We start from the raw sequence: 17,636 nt of genomic DNA, 5'->3' as shown, positions 1-17,636 counted from the left end.
TGCCTGGTATTTGCAAGTGGCCATCACCAGTAGAAATACCTAGTCCATTTGTGGAACAATAGTCTTCATTTTTGTTGAAAATGCCCTTCATCATTGATTAAATACCATCTCTTGAATAGCTGTTAAAAATGGGTGGCCATCTAGTTGTATGATTTATTGGACTGTCATTTCAATGGTCTTGAGTTCTAACCTTTCTTACCCACTGCCGTTCCCTGCAGTTCTGCAGAAGCTTTGGGCAAATAATCTTCAATTCTGAAAGAGCCTCCAGAACAAACAGATGCTTTTGTTTTATTGTTTTTAAATTCCCTAAACCAGAAATTCTTACCCATTATTCTGCAGTTATTTCTGAAACAGATGCCCTTTACATCTTCTGCCCTATAGATCTCAAGGTTTCAAAAGGGGAACTTTTCTTTGCTTACTATACCAGTTGTAGAAGAGTGTCAAATGAGATCAATGAAGTTTAATTAATGTATTTAATAGTTGGGCTTTAACTGGCTTACAAAATCAATGATTTTTTTCTATTAAACTCTATTTTCATATATACTTATGTATACCTATCGTTTTTCTACAGCACCATACACAACGCAAGTCAGTGAAGCCCAGTCAGTGCCTAATGTTATCTTTACTGTAACTGCACATGACTCAGATTCACCCTTGGATGTCAATGGTCAAGTCAAGTACTCCTTCGTAGCAACATATTCCCAATTCAGCATTGATCAGTCCAGTGGTCAGGTAAGAAAAATCTTTTTATTTTGCTATTTTGTCTGTATTATTTCAAGCTCTATAGCGTAAAAAAAACTTGATACCTAAAAGATCACAATCATTTATTTTTCTAAATTCATATGAAGGTTCTTTGTCTAAGTCTATAGTAAGAAAATAGTAAACAAAAAACTAACAAGATAATTTGCTGTTATAAAACTTAGATTATCAAGAAATTTATCTTGTTCTAAGCATTTTTTCTTGTCATCCCTGGGTTAGAGATTAGAACTATAGTACTAAATGAAAAATTGTCACATAGTGTGAATTGTGCACTTTAATGACAAACAAAAATGAATCTATACAACATAAAAAAAAAACTAGTTTGTTGCTTACACAAAGTTTCTCTTAGAGACCTAGGGCTTATACCTCAGATAATTTAAGGACTGTGAGCTTATAAGATGTAAATAAACCTCTTTTATGTTGAAGCTATCCAGTCTTAAGAGATGAGACATTTGGTCATGTTTCTTTGTTTGCATAGTTCAAGAACAATTTTGACTCATTACGCAAATCCTGAAATTAAAATCCCAACCTTTATCAGGCGCTGTTAGTTAGGATGCCTATCACTGTATCACTTGGTCACATTGTCCTAACTTTTTTTTCAAGCCAAATGTAATTGTTAAATACTGGGTACAAACAGTATTATTAGCAATATATTTTAAGGATGTACCCCTTTCTTTTTTAGTTCATTCAGTTCTTTCTCTTATTTATTGCAAGTTGCACTAATGACAATCACATACACATGTTGGATAGTTTATTGTAGGAGAGTCATGGCAGCTTTACAAAATACTGCACTGTTCTTTAGTCTGTGGACTTAAAGACAATTGTTTTTGCCATGTATACAATCTCAGGTACACTTTCATGTTTTCATTTGTCCAGATAACTCTAGTTAAGGCCCTTGATAGGGAGACAACTCCAAGCTATTCTCTAGTTGTAAAAGCAGAAGATGCCACCAATTCTGTGACTGCAACAGTGACAGTGACTGTAGACGATAGCAATGACAACACTCCAACATTCACTCAAAGCTCCTACAGGTAATTTAACTCTTTTTTTTGTACCATAGGAACTATTATAAAGAAGGTAATGTCTCTGTTAGTATTCATAGAATAAATAGTGTAAATGTATCACCCTTTCTCATGTTCAAGAAGGAGTTGGATGAAGTTTTCTGTCTACTGGAAAGATCTAGGAATGAGAGATTGTTTTTTTTTTACTATTCTTTCTTTGTGAAGAACCTTATTCAACTGGAAGCTTGTTTAACCACAACCATTAACGGAACAGATTCCTTATCCTTCTTCAGTTCCCCTGACTAGGTCAAGGTCAGATATTCAGTACTCCAAAGGAATCTTTCTTGTTTTTACTTTGTATCACCACCCCAGTGGAATAGCCACCACTGTGACAATGGTGTCACTGAGGAACAACATGGTGGTAGGAATGGTTAGCAAGCTTTTCTTCCTTCTTTCCCATGTAATACAGTGTAGCCCAGAGCTATATTTCTGCTCATTGGTTGCCTATACTTTTTCTCTAAATATTTTACCACCAAGTTGTCATGGAATAAATCTATGTATACTTTCCAAAGCACTCTTACTCTTAAATGTTATACATTCAAAGGTATTTTTATTTAACTCATATCACTTAGTGCTTCTAAACCTGAACCAGTTTCTGCATCCACCACATTCATCACAGTATCTGCCACTGATGCTGACTCAAGCACTAATAACTATGGAGTAGTTGCCTATGCTTTATGTAAGTGTCTGCACAACATTTTTGATTAATTTAATCATAGATATAAAATTGTAATAGGAATAAATTCAGTCTCAGTGTACATTTTTATACATAAATATTTAAAAAATACTCTTAGGCACATGTCCAGGGCTTATTGGTATGTTCTTTAACATTTTATTCTGACTAACATAGTGTTATAAACCTGGTGGTGGCACAGATGGGGGTAGTGGTGTGTGTGTAGTCAGCCGATGCAAATCGCCCCAGGCCAGCGCTAGACGAGGGGTCAACCGTGACAAGCTACTACGGTCAGCCGAGACGAGTGTCAACACGGCGGTTCGGGAAGGATCGACGGCGGTCCGGGAAGGATCAACGTCATGAACAGAGCTCAGGAGCGTCACGAGAGTTGTAGTCATCTGACCACCTAGAAACGTCGAGCGGCGTTCTGTCCAGTTCGAGAAGGCCAGTAGGGACCCTATATAAGAGCGGAGGTGTCGCAGTCAAGACGGTTCAGAAAGCGGGTTCACGACAGGAGTTCAGAACACGGTCGACTACAGCACATTTCAACAGTGTGGTTCTGTACGGAGCATTACGACGGTTCAGTGCGGAGTACTGTCAAGTACAGTTGAGACGAACGGCGTCTTGATCTTGGTCTGTGATCGAGTCCGACACAACGAGCCCAAGTGTGTGAAGTCAGTCCCGAACTGTTGAACCCAGTGCAAGCCCGGAACGAGACGGAGAGGCCAGTGCAAGACTTGATATGGCGGAACGGTGTTATCGGAGAGATATTTGTTATCGCAGAGCTATTTGTACTGTTTTACGTGCTGCCAATCGTACAGTATTGGCTGTTATTTATGGACATTAAACCTTTACGTTATTTTGGAGCCCTGACTTGTCAAGTTCATTAAGTTGGTGGTGTATGGTGCAGTTTGCAGAGAGCCTGGATAGTGAGATTCGTAACACTGGTGTCAGAAGTGGGATCGGATCGGAATCGGATTGGATCGGATCTACTATGGCTCTTCTGAAACTGCTGTACGAACTTGAATTTAGAGAACTGAAGGAGGAACTCCGTGGACGAAGGCTGAAGGTATATGGTAACAAGGAAACTTTACAAGCACGCCTCCGAGAAGACATGTTGGAAGAAAAAGAAGATCCGGACACATATCTTTTTGAAGTCGAACCTAACTTGCTGGAACAGCTCACCAGTAGCATGCAGCAACAGATCACCAGTACCCGTATCATGCAGGAACAGATGGCAGCTATGCTAGACGAGATGAGTGTGACATTGAAGAAGAACACCGAGGAGTTCTGTAGAGAGATTAAAAAGATGGGTACCTCAGTGAAGGAAGTGACGAGCCCCGTGGTGAAAACGATGGACGTGGTGGAAGAAACCTTGTACGACCAAGGAGACTTGAAAGATGAAGGAGATTCACAATCGTTGGACATTGAACAATTACCCACCCAATGCTGTGAATCAATAAGCAGTAACAATGGCAATGCTGATGAAGGTGGTGCTGCCTGTGAATCCGAAAACAAGGAGTACAGACTTGTGGAGCCGAAAGAGACAGATCAAGATAACGCTGAGTTTGCCTACAAGCCTGTTGCTGAGGGACGTTTACATGATGAAAGCTACCGGCGAGGCTTGGACTCTACAGACGTTCGTCCAGATGCTAAGATCAGCGAGAGAAGCCCTGGTGGTGATCATGAGAACCCATTGATACCTGATGAAGTCGTTGAGAGACAATTGCAAGTCGGAAGATACCAGCCAGATAGGCACCCAACAGACGTTGGTCAGGCTGCCAAGACTGGAGAGGAAAGTCCTGATGGTGGTGATGAAAAGAATCCAAGGAAGCTTGACGTTGAAGTTGATGGACATTTGCACGATGAAAGTCATCGACCAGGTCTGAAACCAACAAGTGATTGGCCCGATACTGAGACGAGAGAGAGAGGTCCTGATGGTGGTGAAGAAAGCCGAATGGAGCCTGAAGCCGAAGACGAGGGACCTTTGCACGAGGGGTGTTACCAACCTGCCCCACAAGCATGCCCCCCAGACAAGGCTGCAGATGATGACCTGTCCCACAATTCCCTGTCCTGTGGATTTGAAGCCCATCCCAGTCCTTCTTCGCAAAGCCCTATGAAGCCACCTCTTTTGCCAACGATCTTGGTATCCCCAGCCCTTATATCCTATACCTCTCCATGTGCCAAACGGCTGCCTTCAATACCGAACGACAAGAGAGCGACGCGACCACGACATCACTGCAGCCACATGAAGACCAACTGGCGGAGAAGAAGAAGGCTACTTTTGTTGAATGCAAGATGGATGATGATGCAACCTCGATATCACTGCAACCACATGAAGACCAACTGGCGGAGAAGAAGAAGAAAGCGACTTTTGCTGAGTGCAATATGGATGACCATGCGATCACGAGGTCGATACAACCAGATGAAGGCTAACTGGAGGAGAAGAAAACGTCTTCTGAATTCCACGTGGATGGCAATGAAAGCACGACGGCGGGGCAACCAGGTCAAGGCAAACTGGCGAAGAAGAAGGAAGCGACCATTGCTGACTGCAACATGGATGACTCCGTCAAGCTCAAGAGGCAAGCCAACTGCCACCGATCGACCCCCACCTACAGCGATGAAACTTCACAGCCAATGCCATGATGTTGATTCTGTCCGGGACGGACAGATCTAAGGAGGGGGCAGTGTTATAAACCTGGTGGTGGCACAGATGGGGGTAGTGGTGTGTGTGTAGTCAGCCGACGCAAATCGCCCCAGGCCAGCGCTAGACGAGCGGTCAACCGTGACGAGCTACTACGGTCAGCCGAGACGAGTGTCAACACGGCGGTTCGGGAAGGATCGACGGCGGTCCGGGAAGGATCGACGTCGTGAACAGAGCTCAGGAGCGTCACGAGAGTTGTAGTCATCTGACCACCTAGAAACGTCGAGCGGCGTTCTGTCCGGTTCGAGAAGGCCAGTAGGGACCCTATATAAGAGCGGAGGTGTCGCAGTCAAGACGGTTCAGAAAGCGGGTTCACGACAGGAGTTCAGAACACGGTCGACTACAGCACAGTTCAACGGTGTGGTTCTGTACGGAGCATTACGACGGTTCAGTGCGGAGTACTGTCAAGTACAGTTGAGACGAACGGCGTCTTGATCTTGGTCTGTGATCGAGTCCGACACAACGAGCCCAAGTGTGTGAAGTCAGTCCCGAACTGTTGAACCCAGTGCAAGCCCGGAACGAGACGGAGAGGCCAGTGCAAGACTTGATACGGCGGAACGGTGTTATCGGAGAGATATTTGTTATCGCAGAGCTATTTGTACTGTTCTACGTGCTGCCAATTGTACAGTATTGGCTGTTATTTATGGACATTAAACCTTTACGTTATTTTGGAGCCCTGACTTGTCAAGTTCTTTAAGTTGGTGGTGTATGGTGCAGTTTGCAGAGAGCCTGGATAGTGAGATTCGTAACAATAGTATCTAACTCTATATAAATATTTTTTTTTAAATTGACTTTCTTTATTGACAATAATGCCCTGTCAGTTCATATGGCTCAGTCTTGTTGTAAAACATGACTCACTTTCATGGAGGGAGAAATAAGAAAGGGTCATTCATTCCAATTAGTAATGTCAAGGCACAGATGAGATTGTGAGATGAATGACCCTTTAAAGCATCAGTATTATCAATGTCTGATTTAACAATTTTGTTTTTTACTAATTTCAGCTGGAAGCTCAGACTTTACAATCAATCCATCAACTGGTGCAATCACCAATGTCAATAGTCTCGCAGCTGATAGTGGAACTACCACTTATGTTTTATACATCACTGCAGTTGGTAAGCTACTTTTGTCATCATCGTTTCATGTGATCATTCATTTTTGTTTGGATTGGAATTATAGAAGAAAAGTGTTTGGTAGAATCTTGCTTTTAACAAAACTAAGGCAAGATAGAAGACAGTGGCCCCCTTTTGAGGAGAGCAACCCAAAATTAAGAAGAATGTAGTTGCTTCTAACCCTTCCATGGATATATGCAGAAAGAAATCTAGTCCTTGTTTAAAAGAATGTAATAACTTGTAATAGCGGTGTGGTATATGTATATAAGACATGTACAGGACATCGTTTAGGCTACTTAAATTTGTTTAGTTTTTACCATTAACTAATGACACGCCTTAGACTTTTAGATCCTGTAGAAAAACTACACTTTACTTAGATCAGTGTGACATTTATTGTAATTGAAATGTATGGATGATTAAAAATAATCATTTTGTATTTGCTTACAAAGACAGTGGAGGTCTGGCTGGTGCCCGGACAGGAAGTGCTGTGGTGACATTGACAGTGACAACTGTGAATGGCTATGATCCAGTGTGCAGCTCCCCAGTCGATGTCACCATCAATGAGAACCAGTTTGCTATTGGCGACACTATAGCCTCAGTAAATATTTTATGGCTTGAAATTAGTTCTTGTATTAGTTTAGTATTTTGTATTAGTATCTTATCTTATCTTATCTTATAAAATACACATGTTACTTCAAAAAAGAAGATGATTACATCCTATGCAGGTTAGTGATGTTTGCTCTGAACTTCTCCAAATCAAAGTGGAAAATACATAAACTGGAAAGTGGAAAGGTTTAGGCTCGTATTGTGTAAATATTTATGGCAATACACAATCTTGTTATCCTGTAAAACAATTAATAGCATTATTTAAAAAGAAAAAAAAATAAAAACTAAGCTGTCAATTTGCCTTGCAAAATTTCTATTTAAACAAATTGTGGCACTTGTTACAACTTACAACTTAAAGTTACAACCCAAATTTCTTTTTGCACTGTTGCATAGGATACTTATCAGGGTATGAAGGTTTTACTGGTGTTTAAATTGTATTGCTTTCTCTGAGTAGCAATAGAAGATTTTCTTCTTTAAAGAACTTAAAAATTGGCTTTTGAAATTTGTTTTCCCATACATCCTTGTATAAAAATTCTTCTTTTACATCTGCTCTAGCAAACTATAACAGATGCTGACACTGGAACTGATGGGGAAGTGATTATGTCTTTTGAAACTACACAAACCAAATTTGGCTTACTACAACATGGCATGGTGGGAGACATTTATTTATTGCAGAACTTAGACTTTGATTCAGGGGATACTATTTTTCATTTCAATATCAAAGTACTAGGTTAGTGTTGACTGTTACTGTCAATTTATTTTAAGATATGTCAGTTTTTTTAGCTTACATTGTAAATATTATATATTATTACAAGCTTATACAACATTTAATATGTAACCCCTTGCTGCCATGAATAATTAAATATATTTTGGATATGGATTTATTATTTATTATTTAATTTCAAATGTCTATGTATTATAAATAAATCTTATATACGTATGTATTAACATATTTGTACAAAAATTACAAACATATTTTAAAAGGTTTTGAACATAAAGCACAAAACAGGACAGGCCTCTGTTCTGTTACTCATATTTTGCATGGCTCAGCCCGGACTTTGACATGTGGTTTCCCACTGTGGGGAAGAAGAGGAAACCATGTCTCATATTCATTTTGACTGCCCCAGACTTCCTGATCTCTGTCTCAACAGGTCTGGAAAACCTCAAATTCATGACCTGTATGGTGCCATACATGCATAGTTACAGAAATGAGAATCAAATTAGAGCATACCTTTCCACCCAAAAATATACCAATTATTAAGAGTAACAAAGACTAAAGTAAAAATAAAATCTACTTATTTTGTTCATAGTTAACCAGTTACACAGAAGAAATACTCAAAATATCTTGGTGATATAATAAATAATAAATAAATTCTTTATTGACAAAATTATTAAGAAATCAAACAAAGCATTAGGATTTATTAGAAGAAATATTTACAGATCAAGCAAGAACATAATTAAGCTAAAATGATATTTAACCATGGAAATGCAAATATTACAACATGTGTTGTCTGGTTGGGACCCATTCAACTCAAGAAAACATTAAGAAACTAGAACAGATATTGAATAGAGCAGTGAGATTTGTAACACAATCCCATTTGATTAGAGTAACACCATTAGTAGGACTAATAAATTTAGAGATGCTTCAGGACAGAAGACTAATTAGTAAAATAGAAATAATATGTAAAACACAAAACAGTTATAATAAATACAAAAACAAAACTTAATAAATACTCAGAATAAAAAATATTACCCAATGCTCCCCTATGTGTGCCTATATTACAACATTTACTGTATTGCTTTATTGAAATGTAGTTCCTCCCCCTTCCTGTTGGCTACCAAAGTTTCAAAACATTTCAAACTAGAAAACTCTCTGCTTTGTGCTTTATCCCTATTGCAGGTTATGAAATATCTATTCTATATGATGGCTACAAGACAAGAGCCTCCAGAAAAAGATATGTCAATAAAACCTGCATTTTGAAATTTATAAAAACTTAAACTTCAAAAGAAAGAGTTGTTTTTTTTTTCAGACAAGGGCAGTCCAGCAAAGTCAGCAACGTGTACAATGACAGTCAGTGTCAATGACATGAATGACAACCCCCCTATCTGTACCAGCATTGTTAATGTTCAGCAGGCAGAAGGACAGACAAGTATAGCTACCCTGTCCTGTAGTGATGGTGATCCAAATCAAGTTATAACATACACAATAATTAGGTAAGTCATTGTATTTATTGCCCCATATATGTATTTTTTGAAGGAATCTTGTTTAATTAATTCAGTTCTGTTGGGTACATGGCATCAGTTGTATAAAGTTGTTTACTTTTTGTGCCTGCAATCTTTGTAATCTTGTGTGCAGAAACTAGTGAAATATTCCTGTCATATAAATTTATAAGTGAATATTTGTCAGAAAACTGAAATAGAACAGTAGTGGCAGAGTGGAAAGATTAAGGCATCTGAATCTTAGGTTCTGGAAATTCCTGTGAAAACATAAAATTTCTCTATTTTCCAGCTTTTATGAGTAATAGGCGTTTTGGAGAGAGTAAGGAAAATGTTGGGCATTGTTTTTTGTTGTTCCTTTTACAACTTTTGGCTGTTCCTTCAGAATCTATTATATCTTAGCCCAAAACTCCTGCATGATGGCGGGGATTGGTGGCAGGCAGGGTTTCAGCAGGGCGTCATTGATACTAGTCCAGTTTGTATACCAAATGACCTTTGGAGTGGCTATAATAATGAAGTCAGCAGTGATGCTAACTCTTTTCTGTTACTAAAAGATAACTTTTGTTTTATCTACCTACATTTGAAATGACAGATGTTTCAACATTTTTCAGCACCACTCCAAGTACCATAAGTCCCACTGTTTCAACTTCTGGAGTTGTCTCTGTTGGAACAGCATTGAATTATGAAACTGGAAGCTCTTATAAAATATTAATAAAGGTGAATATTATGGACCTACATTTGATACTGAAACTAATTAGTACACAATTATGATTAAAAATGTTATGTAAATGTTTTTAAAAATCTTACAAACAATGGAAAATTTGAATTGTAATTCAACAAAGACCTTTTAAAAAAGGCTATAGCAATGGTATACCAAAATATCTATGCAATTTTAAAGAGTTTTAATCACATCAGTAAAGAAATAGATAGATAGATTTGTTCCTTTCCTTCTGCCTAAAATGTTCTTATTGATCCATTATTTCATTATTTAATTGTTGTGAATATGTTTCAAAATACTTTTTTTTTCTAAAAAGTCATTCAAATTTCCTCTGTTGAAGGTGGAAGATAATGGCAGTCCTATCCAAAGTACTACAGTCACTGTCAATTTACAAATAACAGATCTGAATGACAATGACCCAACCTTGAGTGGACCATTTACTTTTACAGTGTCAGAATCACAAACTGCAGGGAGTACTGTGCTCTACACTGCCACTGCTTCTAGCAATGATGGTCCAACAGATACCTTGACCTACTGGCTGTCTAGCACAACCTACTTCAGTATCTCACCTGGTAATATTGTTCTAGATAATTGTCATTACTGACATTTCTACATTTTGTTTTCATTTTTCTGTAGTTTTTATTGATGTATAAAGACCTTCATATAATATGTGACTTGAAGTATTTTTTTTATTTTAATAATCAAGATGTTAATTTAAAATTAATAGACCTCTATATAATATGTGACTTGAAGTATCTTTTTATTTCAATAATCAAGATGTTAGTTTAAAATTAATAGACCTCTATATACAATGTGGCTGGAAGTATCAGTTAATTTAATTATCAAGATGTTAGTGTGAAATGGGGACATAAAAAGTTTAGTTATATAGTGCTTTAACAAACATAATGCAAGTTGAAGGCAATGTGAGAATATAACATAAACACAATTGTTAGAATCGCAAACTAATTTAAATACGTTTTGAACAAGTAATTCTTATGTTCATCTTGACTGTAGTTCTTCTTCTTCCTCGATCTCATTATTATGTTGTAGCATTCAGATAAGACTAATATATGAGATGAACTGCACAGTGGTTTCCAAATCAGGGAGCTCTCCGTATAGTTTTCTTTCTCTAGGGGTGTTTTGGGGCCAGTATCTTGTTTGGGTCTCTTGGTAAAGAAATGAATATAGTGAAGCATGTGGTTTGTCTGAGTGCAATGGGGAACAAGTTCCAAACCTTTAGCACATACACTGAGAACAAAAAGAAAATTGGTGGAAATTTTATATAAATATTAATTTTTATCATAAATTACAAATTAAAGGATCCATTTTGGTTTTGCAGATGTCATAACTTTTAACTAGTCCATAACAAAATCCTTTTCTTTCTGCTTTTTTCTAGCTACTGGGGAGATAACTCTCAATACTAATGCACCAGACTATGAAGTAGTTGGTGCCACATATACAATGACGCTGTATGTGAAAGACTCAGCCAATCCCACTTCACGTACAGCCAGTCAGGCTTTAACAGTTACCATTACAGATGTCAATGACAATATGTATGTTATTAATCATTATTTTTTTTGTATAGTTTTTAGGTAATTTTGTTTCCTTAATATTTCTTAAATCACTGAGGAATATCTGCAGCTAATTATTATTTTTGTCCAAAATACAAAGTGAACTTATATAAGTTAACAACTTATTAAGATTGATGACATTTAAAAATACATGCTTTAAAATCTCTTGCAGACCCGTCTTTTCTCCCTCCGTATACTCGACCAGCATTCCAGAAGGCACTGCCGTAGGCACCACCATTCAAACAGTCACAGCTACAGATGCTGATGGTACAGCCACTTTTAACACTGTGACTTACTCCATCTTCAGTGGAGGCGCTGGAGTTTTTAGGTATTATTTATTTATTTAGTCTGGATTTTTGTGTGTGCATCCTGTTGTATCATAACTAAAGTAGTAACATGACTGTTTCAACAGTGTTAATAGTGCAAATGGAGTAATAACCACAGCTGCTGCTGTAGACTATGAAACAGCTACTTCATACAGCCTGGTTGTCAAAGCTTCAGATGGGACAAATACTGCTACTGTGACCTGCAACATTCAAATAACTTCTGTAAATGAGTATGACCCTAGCTTTTCTCCATCTACAGTATCACTAACAGTGGATGAAAATTTAGCTTATGGAACAACAGTGACAACTGTAAGCTTTTTTTTTAAATAGTTTATATAAATCTAAGTATTCTCAACAACCATCAACATTAATACAGCTTATTTATTAGGAATAATTTAATTACATACTTTAAAAAAAATTTAATTGGCTATTAACAGGGCATCTCCTATACATATATTTCTACATATTTCTGTTATACATCTTCTTCTCATACTTTTTTTTAGTGATCATAATAATACAGATGTTTTTTTTTGTAAGTCAGTGTGTCTACAATTAAAGTTACTGATGTAACTACTTAATAACCATGTTGAATAGTCTTTAAAATAAGATTGTCCATAATAGACAACACACAACTATGAAGGACATGACACACCTATGCCTTGGAAATTTAGTAGAAATTAGAAGATGCTGCACTCTCTATAGATAGTTACAAGAATTCTACAGAATCTGTTATCATTTGTCTTTGTGTTTTTGTATAAGTTGATCTAAAGTAATCAAACCCCAAACATAAACTACAGATCAAGACACTGACAATAAATGCACATTTTGTTAGCTCATTCAAAACATTGACAGTTACTAAGCGTAATGTCAACACAAAATTATGACATCATTTTTGTTTAAAATTGGGACAACCAATGATACAATAGTGTATTAAGGAAAACATTTGAATGTACATCAATTTACCAATTCAGTCAAACATCTAGTTATCAATTAATTATCAAACTTGCCAAAAATTAAAATGAGTAGAATGTTTAGTTGCATTTTGTATTAAAATATGAATAGAATATAATTTTCAGGTGAGGTTACAATGTTACATAAATTCTAGTAATACACTTAAATAAAAAGGATACTGATTTTCCAAGATCATTAATTTGATTGCAATAAATAGTAAATTCAATGCACTTGTTGCAAAAATCAAGCAATTTGCACAAATTTATCAATGTTAAAATCTAATGAGTATTCTTTCATTTGTAAATATTTTCTTCATACTTCTATAAGCAATTGCACCAATGAGCTGCTTTCCACATATCCCTTTAACATCATTTCCACATTATAGCCAGTTTTTACATATCCCTTTAACATCATTTCCACATATAGCCACTTTCCACATATCCCTGCCAGATTTTGTATATATTCTTTCTTCTTAAAAATTATTTGTTGAGAATTAATCAATATGGTATGCATTGTTGTCATCCTTATCCTATTTTTATAAGCACAATTCTTATTAAAGGCTCATTTCTTATTTACATATAGTAGGACAAATTTGTACAAGTGCTCCTTCTTCCCTAGAGCCATTAGAGCATGAAAATGAAATCAGCCAGGCAAACCAATGACTTACCAGTGTTTTTGTTCTAAATTAACATGCATGAATAGATTGACACATGAATACATGTAGGATGTAATTATCTTCTCTTTTGAAGTAACATCTGTAATTTATATGATAAGATACAGATTTGATTTCTCAATGTGCCACTATAAGCAGTGGATGGATTATTTATCCCTTTCTGTCACCACGGGTAAACAAGTTTTGTCCTAACACAGTCTTTAATTTCTTCCTATTCCATTCAATGACATGAAAACCAAAAACAAGATTTTCAAATATTTGTCTTTGTACTATTTTAAGGTGGCAGCTGTGGACCAAGATCATGGCAATGATGGAGTAATAGTCTATAGCATCAGCACAGGTTGGTACTGTGGTAGTATTGGATTAACTCTTTCTCTCCGTAATTATTTACCAAATTCTGGTGGAATCAACGTTGGTATCATCCGTAAGGAGAGAAAGAGTTAACTTAACTATAAGCTGCCATTAGATTGTACTTCACAATAGATTCTTCTCCTTGAACTTTGGCTGTACATTTCATTAAGCAAAAAAATAAAGTCATACATGAGCTTAAAACTATATCTATACTTTTTGTTTATGTGATTAGGTAAAAGAAAGATAGATTATTTAACACTGAACATATTGTTGATTTGATTTGAATCTTCCTTTTTATTTTATTAAGATTCAAGGATATTCTAAATGCTTATTAGCTCCTTGGTTGTTATAAAAATAAATCAGTTAGGAAACATGGGGACAGTAAATACAAAAGATTGGAGACCTACATGGAGACCCTACATGGAGACCCTACATGGAGATGCTTATATGTGTGATCACTATTTTGTCAATAGTATCTCATCTATATATCATCTGTCATTCCAGGTCCCTTTATGATAGACTCCAGCAGTGGTAAAGTTCAAGTGAGTGGCGTATTGGATAGAGAAACGACGACTTCTTACACACTAACTGTATTGGCCATAGATAAAGGCTCAACACCCAAGACAGGATCTTTGACACTCACAGGTTAAATATTCTCCATTACATGCCAAGTCATGCATACCAAATGTGTGGAGATATATAAACTATAAAAAGATTTGATTACCTTAATTTTTTTTTATAAACATTTTTAAGAATTTTTAAAAAGAAAATAAATAATACTTACTACAAATATGATTACTTTTATTGTCATTTTTTAATCCAACTTTTCTTTGAAAGATATGTCAGATGTAGGTTTGATTTTTAAAAAGATAGTAACTATGCATCACAGAATTTGTGAATATTAAATAAATGAAATATTGATTTTTAGGGTTTTTTTTTAGAGCATTTTTAAATCGAGCTTGTAAAAACATTTCTCAAGATAAGTATTTGGGTCAAGTTTTGTCATTGTTGCTTTAAAAAATATTTCACTTAAGATTTAGTACTCATTAAAATGAAAGCAACACTGTTGGCTGGGATGTTTTTATTCAGAATTTTAATCTGCTTTAGCTATTGTGTTGGCTATATGATACCAAGGGTATAATGGCACTTGGCTTTTGAACTGAGGGGTCTTAAGTTCAAATCTCATTTAAGACTCTGGGATTTTGAATGTCAAAATTTTAAAAATGCCCTTAATTCCACACAATTTTAATGGGTACCTAGAATACATTAAAGTAGTAAAGGTGGTTGCTCATTGTACTGGAAACATGAAACCATTATCAACTATTGGCCATAGAAGCAGATTAGCTTTATCATCGGCTCCCATTTATTACAAGGTCTGAAAGGGGACCTTACCTTACATGACACCAATAAATAGAATCATCATTGAATGCCCTTTTTATTCAAAGCAAAATTCATTTTGACCTAGTAACTAAATAAAATTTTCATTTGATCTAATTATATCTAAATACAAATTAATTTGAGCATGTCATATATAATAGTTCAGATATCCTACCTTCAAAACAAACAGAACAACCTTTCAACTTTATTTCCCTTGAAATTAGTTTTGACACATCATTTCATGGTCCATCATCAACAATGTCTCAGGAAGACTTGCATCAATTTTCTTTTAGTGTCCATTGCTGATGTCAATGACAACACTCCCTCATGTGTGCCAAGTAACTATGCAGCCTCCATCCCAGAGTCAGCAACAGGTGGTGAAACTCTTGTAACACTGGCTTGTACTGATGCTGACCTGGACCCAAGCAATTTAAACAATGCTTTGACTTTTGCCATTGGTAGGAGTATTCATTTTGTAATGTGCTTGGAAGTTCATTCAGATTGGTTTTGCTAGTGAACATCTTCATCTAACACTCACCACTTTTATGTAAAACTAAATAAACACTGTCACTTGACACAATTTTGGCAATTAAAGGGAAAGAGTTAAGTTTATATTTCTTTATTTTTTCTGTTTAGAAATGAATGAAAAATATTAATAATTTTACAGTTTAGATTTTATAAAAATATTTGTAATATCTAACTTTTATGTGAAAAGGATTTTAAAAATCATCTTTTTCTAAATAAGGTTTGTTCTAACATGTATTTTAAATATGTTTTATGACATTAAATAACACCCTATCATGTCTAATTCAATAACCTTTTTGAAAAAAAAATTTAGGGCAGTTGTCATTTAGATCTTTTTAATAGTTTTTTTTTGAATAATAATATTGATAATAATAATAATAATATTCATCTTTATTGTCCATAAGGAAATTTGTCTTACAATTTGTGCATTACACCAAACAAAACATTATAATTATAAAAAAAACAAAATGTACATCCACACTCATAATTTACATGTGAAAAGTTTATATCTCCTTTTTAACAGCATGTTGTTCTAGTCAGTCCTGATCATATATCATAATTATACTCCAATCTACAATAGATATACATTGTATCAAATTAGAATGCATGTCTTGAGAGGAGATTATTTTTTCAATACAAATGTCTGTTTCTTCCAGCAACCGGAGATGCAACATTATTTACTGTGGACACCTCTGGTGTGGTCAAAGTGAATACAGGGGCCACATTCGACAGAGAAACTACTACTTCTTACACAGTGACTATTAGCGTTGTGGACAAAGCCACAACAGGAAAACTGACCACTACAGCCACAGTCAGCATCACAGTGTCAGGTTTGTTATAAATCAACAACATGTAGCCTTCATTATAAATCTGTTCAATTTCAGACTATTCTTTTTCTCACAGCAGTTAGAAATGTACCTCCCTTTACAATTGATATTTGTAAAAGTAAGCAGATTCTACTAGCATTATTACAGCCTTGTTTACAGTACATACAAATTTGAAGCTAAATGCTGAAACAAGGATCCCCACATATATATATTACATAGATAAACTCAGCACTGAATACTAAATTTTAAATGAGAGAAAATGGTGGATTAAATATAATGAAATAAGAGACTTCTTGAACCAGTGACCCTCCAATAGGACAACTCCACCTAGAGAACCACAGAGCTATGCAAAATAAGCATTAGATATTCCAGATGTCTGAAAAAAAAATCTTTCTTATCTGTAGCATTTGCAAGCATGCACTAGCCATCCAGAGGTCAATGGTCACATGCCCCACCCTGCCTCACCCCCACCTTGCCACACCTATCTTCACCAAAAATTATAACAGAGCTGATACAGACAGCTGTTAAGCATATATAAGACATACAATGGCAGTTTTTTTTTTACTGTATATCTCTCAATAGAACAATCTGAAAACATAAATTACAATACATTTAGAAGCAACAGTGAGTAGTTAGCAATTACTTTATTTATCTCTCTATATTATTTTACCTATATATGTTGGTATTGTTGTTCAGATTTATATGTTCTTATACTTGTTAAGTGTTTATCTTAGTTTATCATTATTGTCTTAGTTCTTTAAAGTGTATTTTTGTTATTAAAAATGTAATGGTTTAATTTTTTTTGTGTTGACTTGTACAAACTGTCATCCTACTAAACTCTCCATTGTCTGACTTTTAAAAATAAATACATATGCAAATTTCCAGATGTCAATGATAATGCTCCAACTTTTACAACACTGCTAAGTCCATCTGTACCAGAGAACAAAGCAGTTGGTACCACTATCACCACTGTTGTAGCCAATGACTTAGATTCTGGAATCAACAGTAAGTAGATTATTATCTTGATAAGGAAAATTAACACTATTCAATGACTTATATTTTGGAATCAACAGTAAGTAGATTATTATCTTGATAAGAAGAATTAACACTATTCAAGCTACCTAGAGAATTTCTATTACCACACAAGTTTGTTCCTTTTAAAACAACATTGAAAAATAAATTATTTAA

At 35.6% G+C, this 17,636-nt stretch overlaps 1 protein-coding gene across 3 annotated transcripts in view; it reads left to right on the top strand.

Moving 5' to 3' along the window:
* Nucleotides 1-17,636, top strand: part of LOC106079921 (protocadherin Fat 4-like) — a 103,198-nt gene that overhangs the window by 58,583 nt on the left and 26,979 nt on the right. For all 3 annotated transcript variants that reach the window (XM_056025321.1, XM_056025320.1, XM_056025319.1), the window contains exons 25-41: nucleotides 572-732; nucleotides 1,636-1,790; nucleotides 2,393-2,499; nucleotides 6,199-6,309; nucleotides 6,756-6,904; nucleotides 7,468-7,642; nucleotides 8,943-9,126; nucleotides 9,741-9,846; nucleotides 10,188-10,419; nucleotides 11,244-11,400; nucleotides 11,591-11,746; nucleotides 11,831-12,053; nucleotides 13,648-13,708; nucleotides 14,224-14,364; nucleotides 15,390-15,554; nucleotides 16,278-16,451; nucleotides 17,334-17,453. In XM_056025321.1, coding sequence (XP_055881296.1) covers nucleotides 572-732; nucleotides 1,636-1,790; nucleotides 2,393-2,499; nucleotides 6,199-6,309; nucleotides 6,756-6,904; nucleotides 7,468-7,642; nucleotides 8,943-9,126; nucleotides 9,741-9,846; nucleotides 10,188-10,419; nucleotides 11,244-11,400; nucleotides 11,591-11,746; nucleotides 11,831-12,053; nucleotides 13,648-13,708; nucleotides 14,224-14,364; nucleotides 15,390-15,554; nucleotides 16,278-16,451; nucleotides 17,334-17,453 — 2,577 coding nt within the window. The remainder of the gene's footprint in view (nucleotides 1-571; nucleotides 733-1,635; nucleotides 1,791-2,392; nucleotides 2,500-6,198; nucleotides 6,310-6,755; nucleotides 6,905-7,467; nucleotides 7,643-8,942; nucleotides 9,127-9,740; nucleotides 9,847-10,187; nucleotides 10,420-11,243; nucleotides 11,401-11,590; nucleotides 11,747-11,830; nucleotides 12,054-13,647; nucleotides 13,709-14,223; nucleotides 14,365-15,389; nucleotides 15,555-16,277; nucleotides 16,452-17,333; nucleotides 17,454-17,636) is intronic.

This window comes from Biomphalaria glabrata, chromosome 4, assembly GCF_947242115.1.
Source record: "Biomphalaria glabrata chromosome 4, xgBioGlab47.1, whole genome shotgun sequence".
NCBI classification, from domain to species: Eukaryota; Metazoa; Mollusca; class Gastropoda; family Planorbidae; genus Biomphalaria; species Biomphalaria glabrata.
Note: the sequence above shows the minus strand (reverse complement) of the source record. Positions and strands in the feature narration are given on the sequence as shown.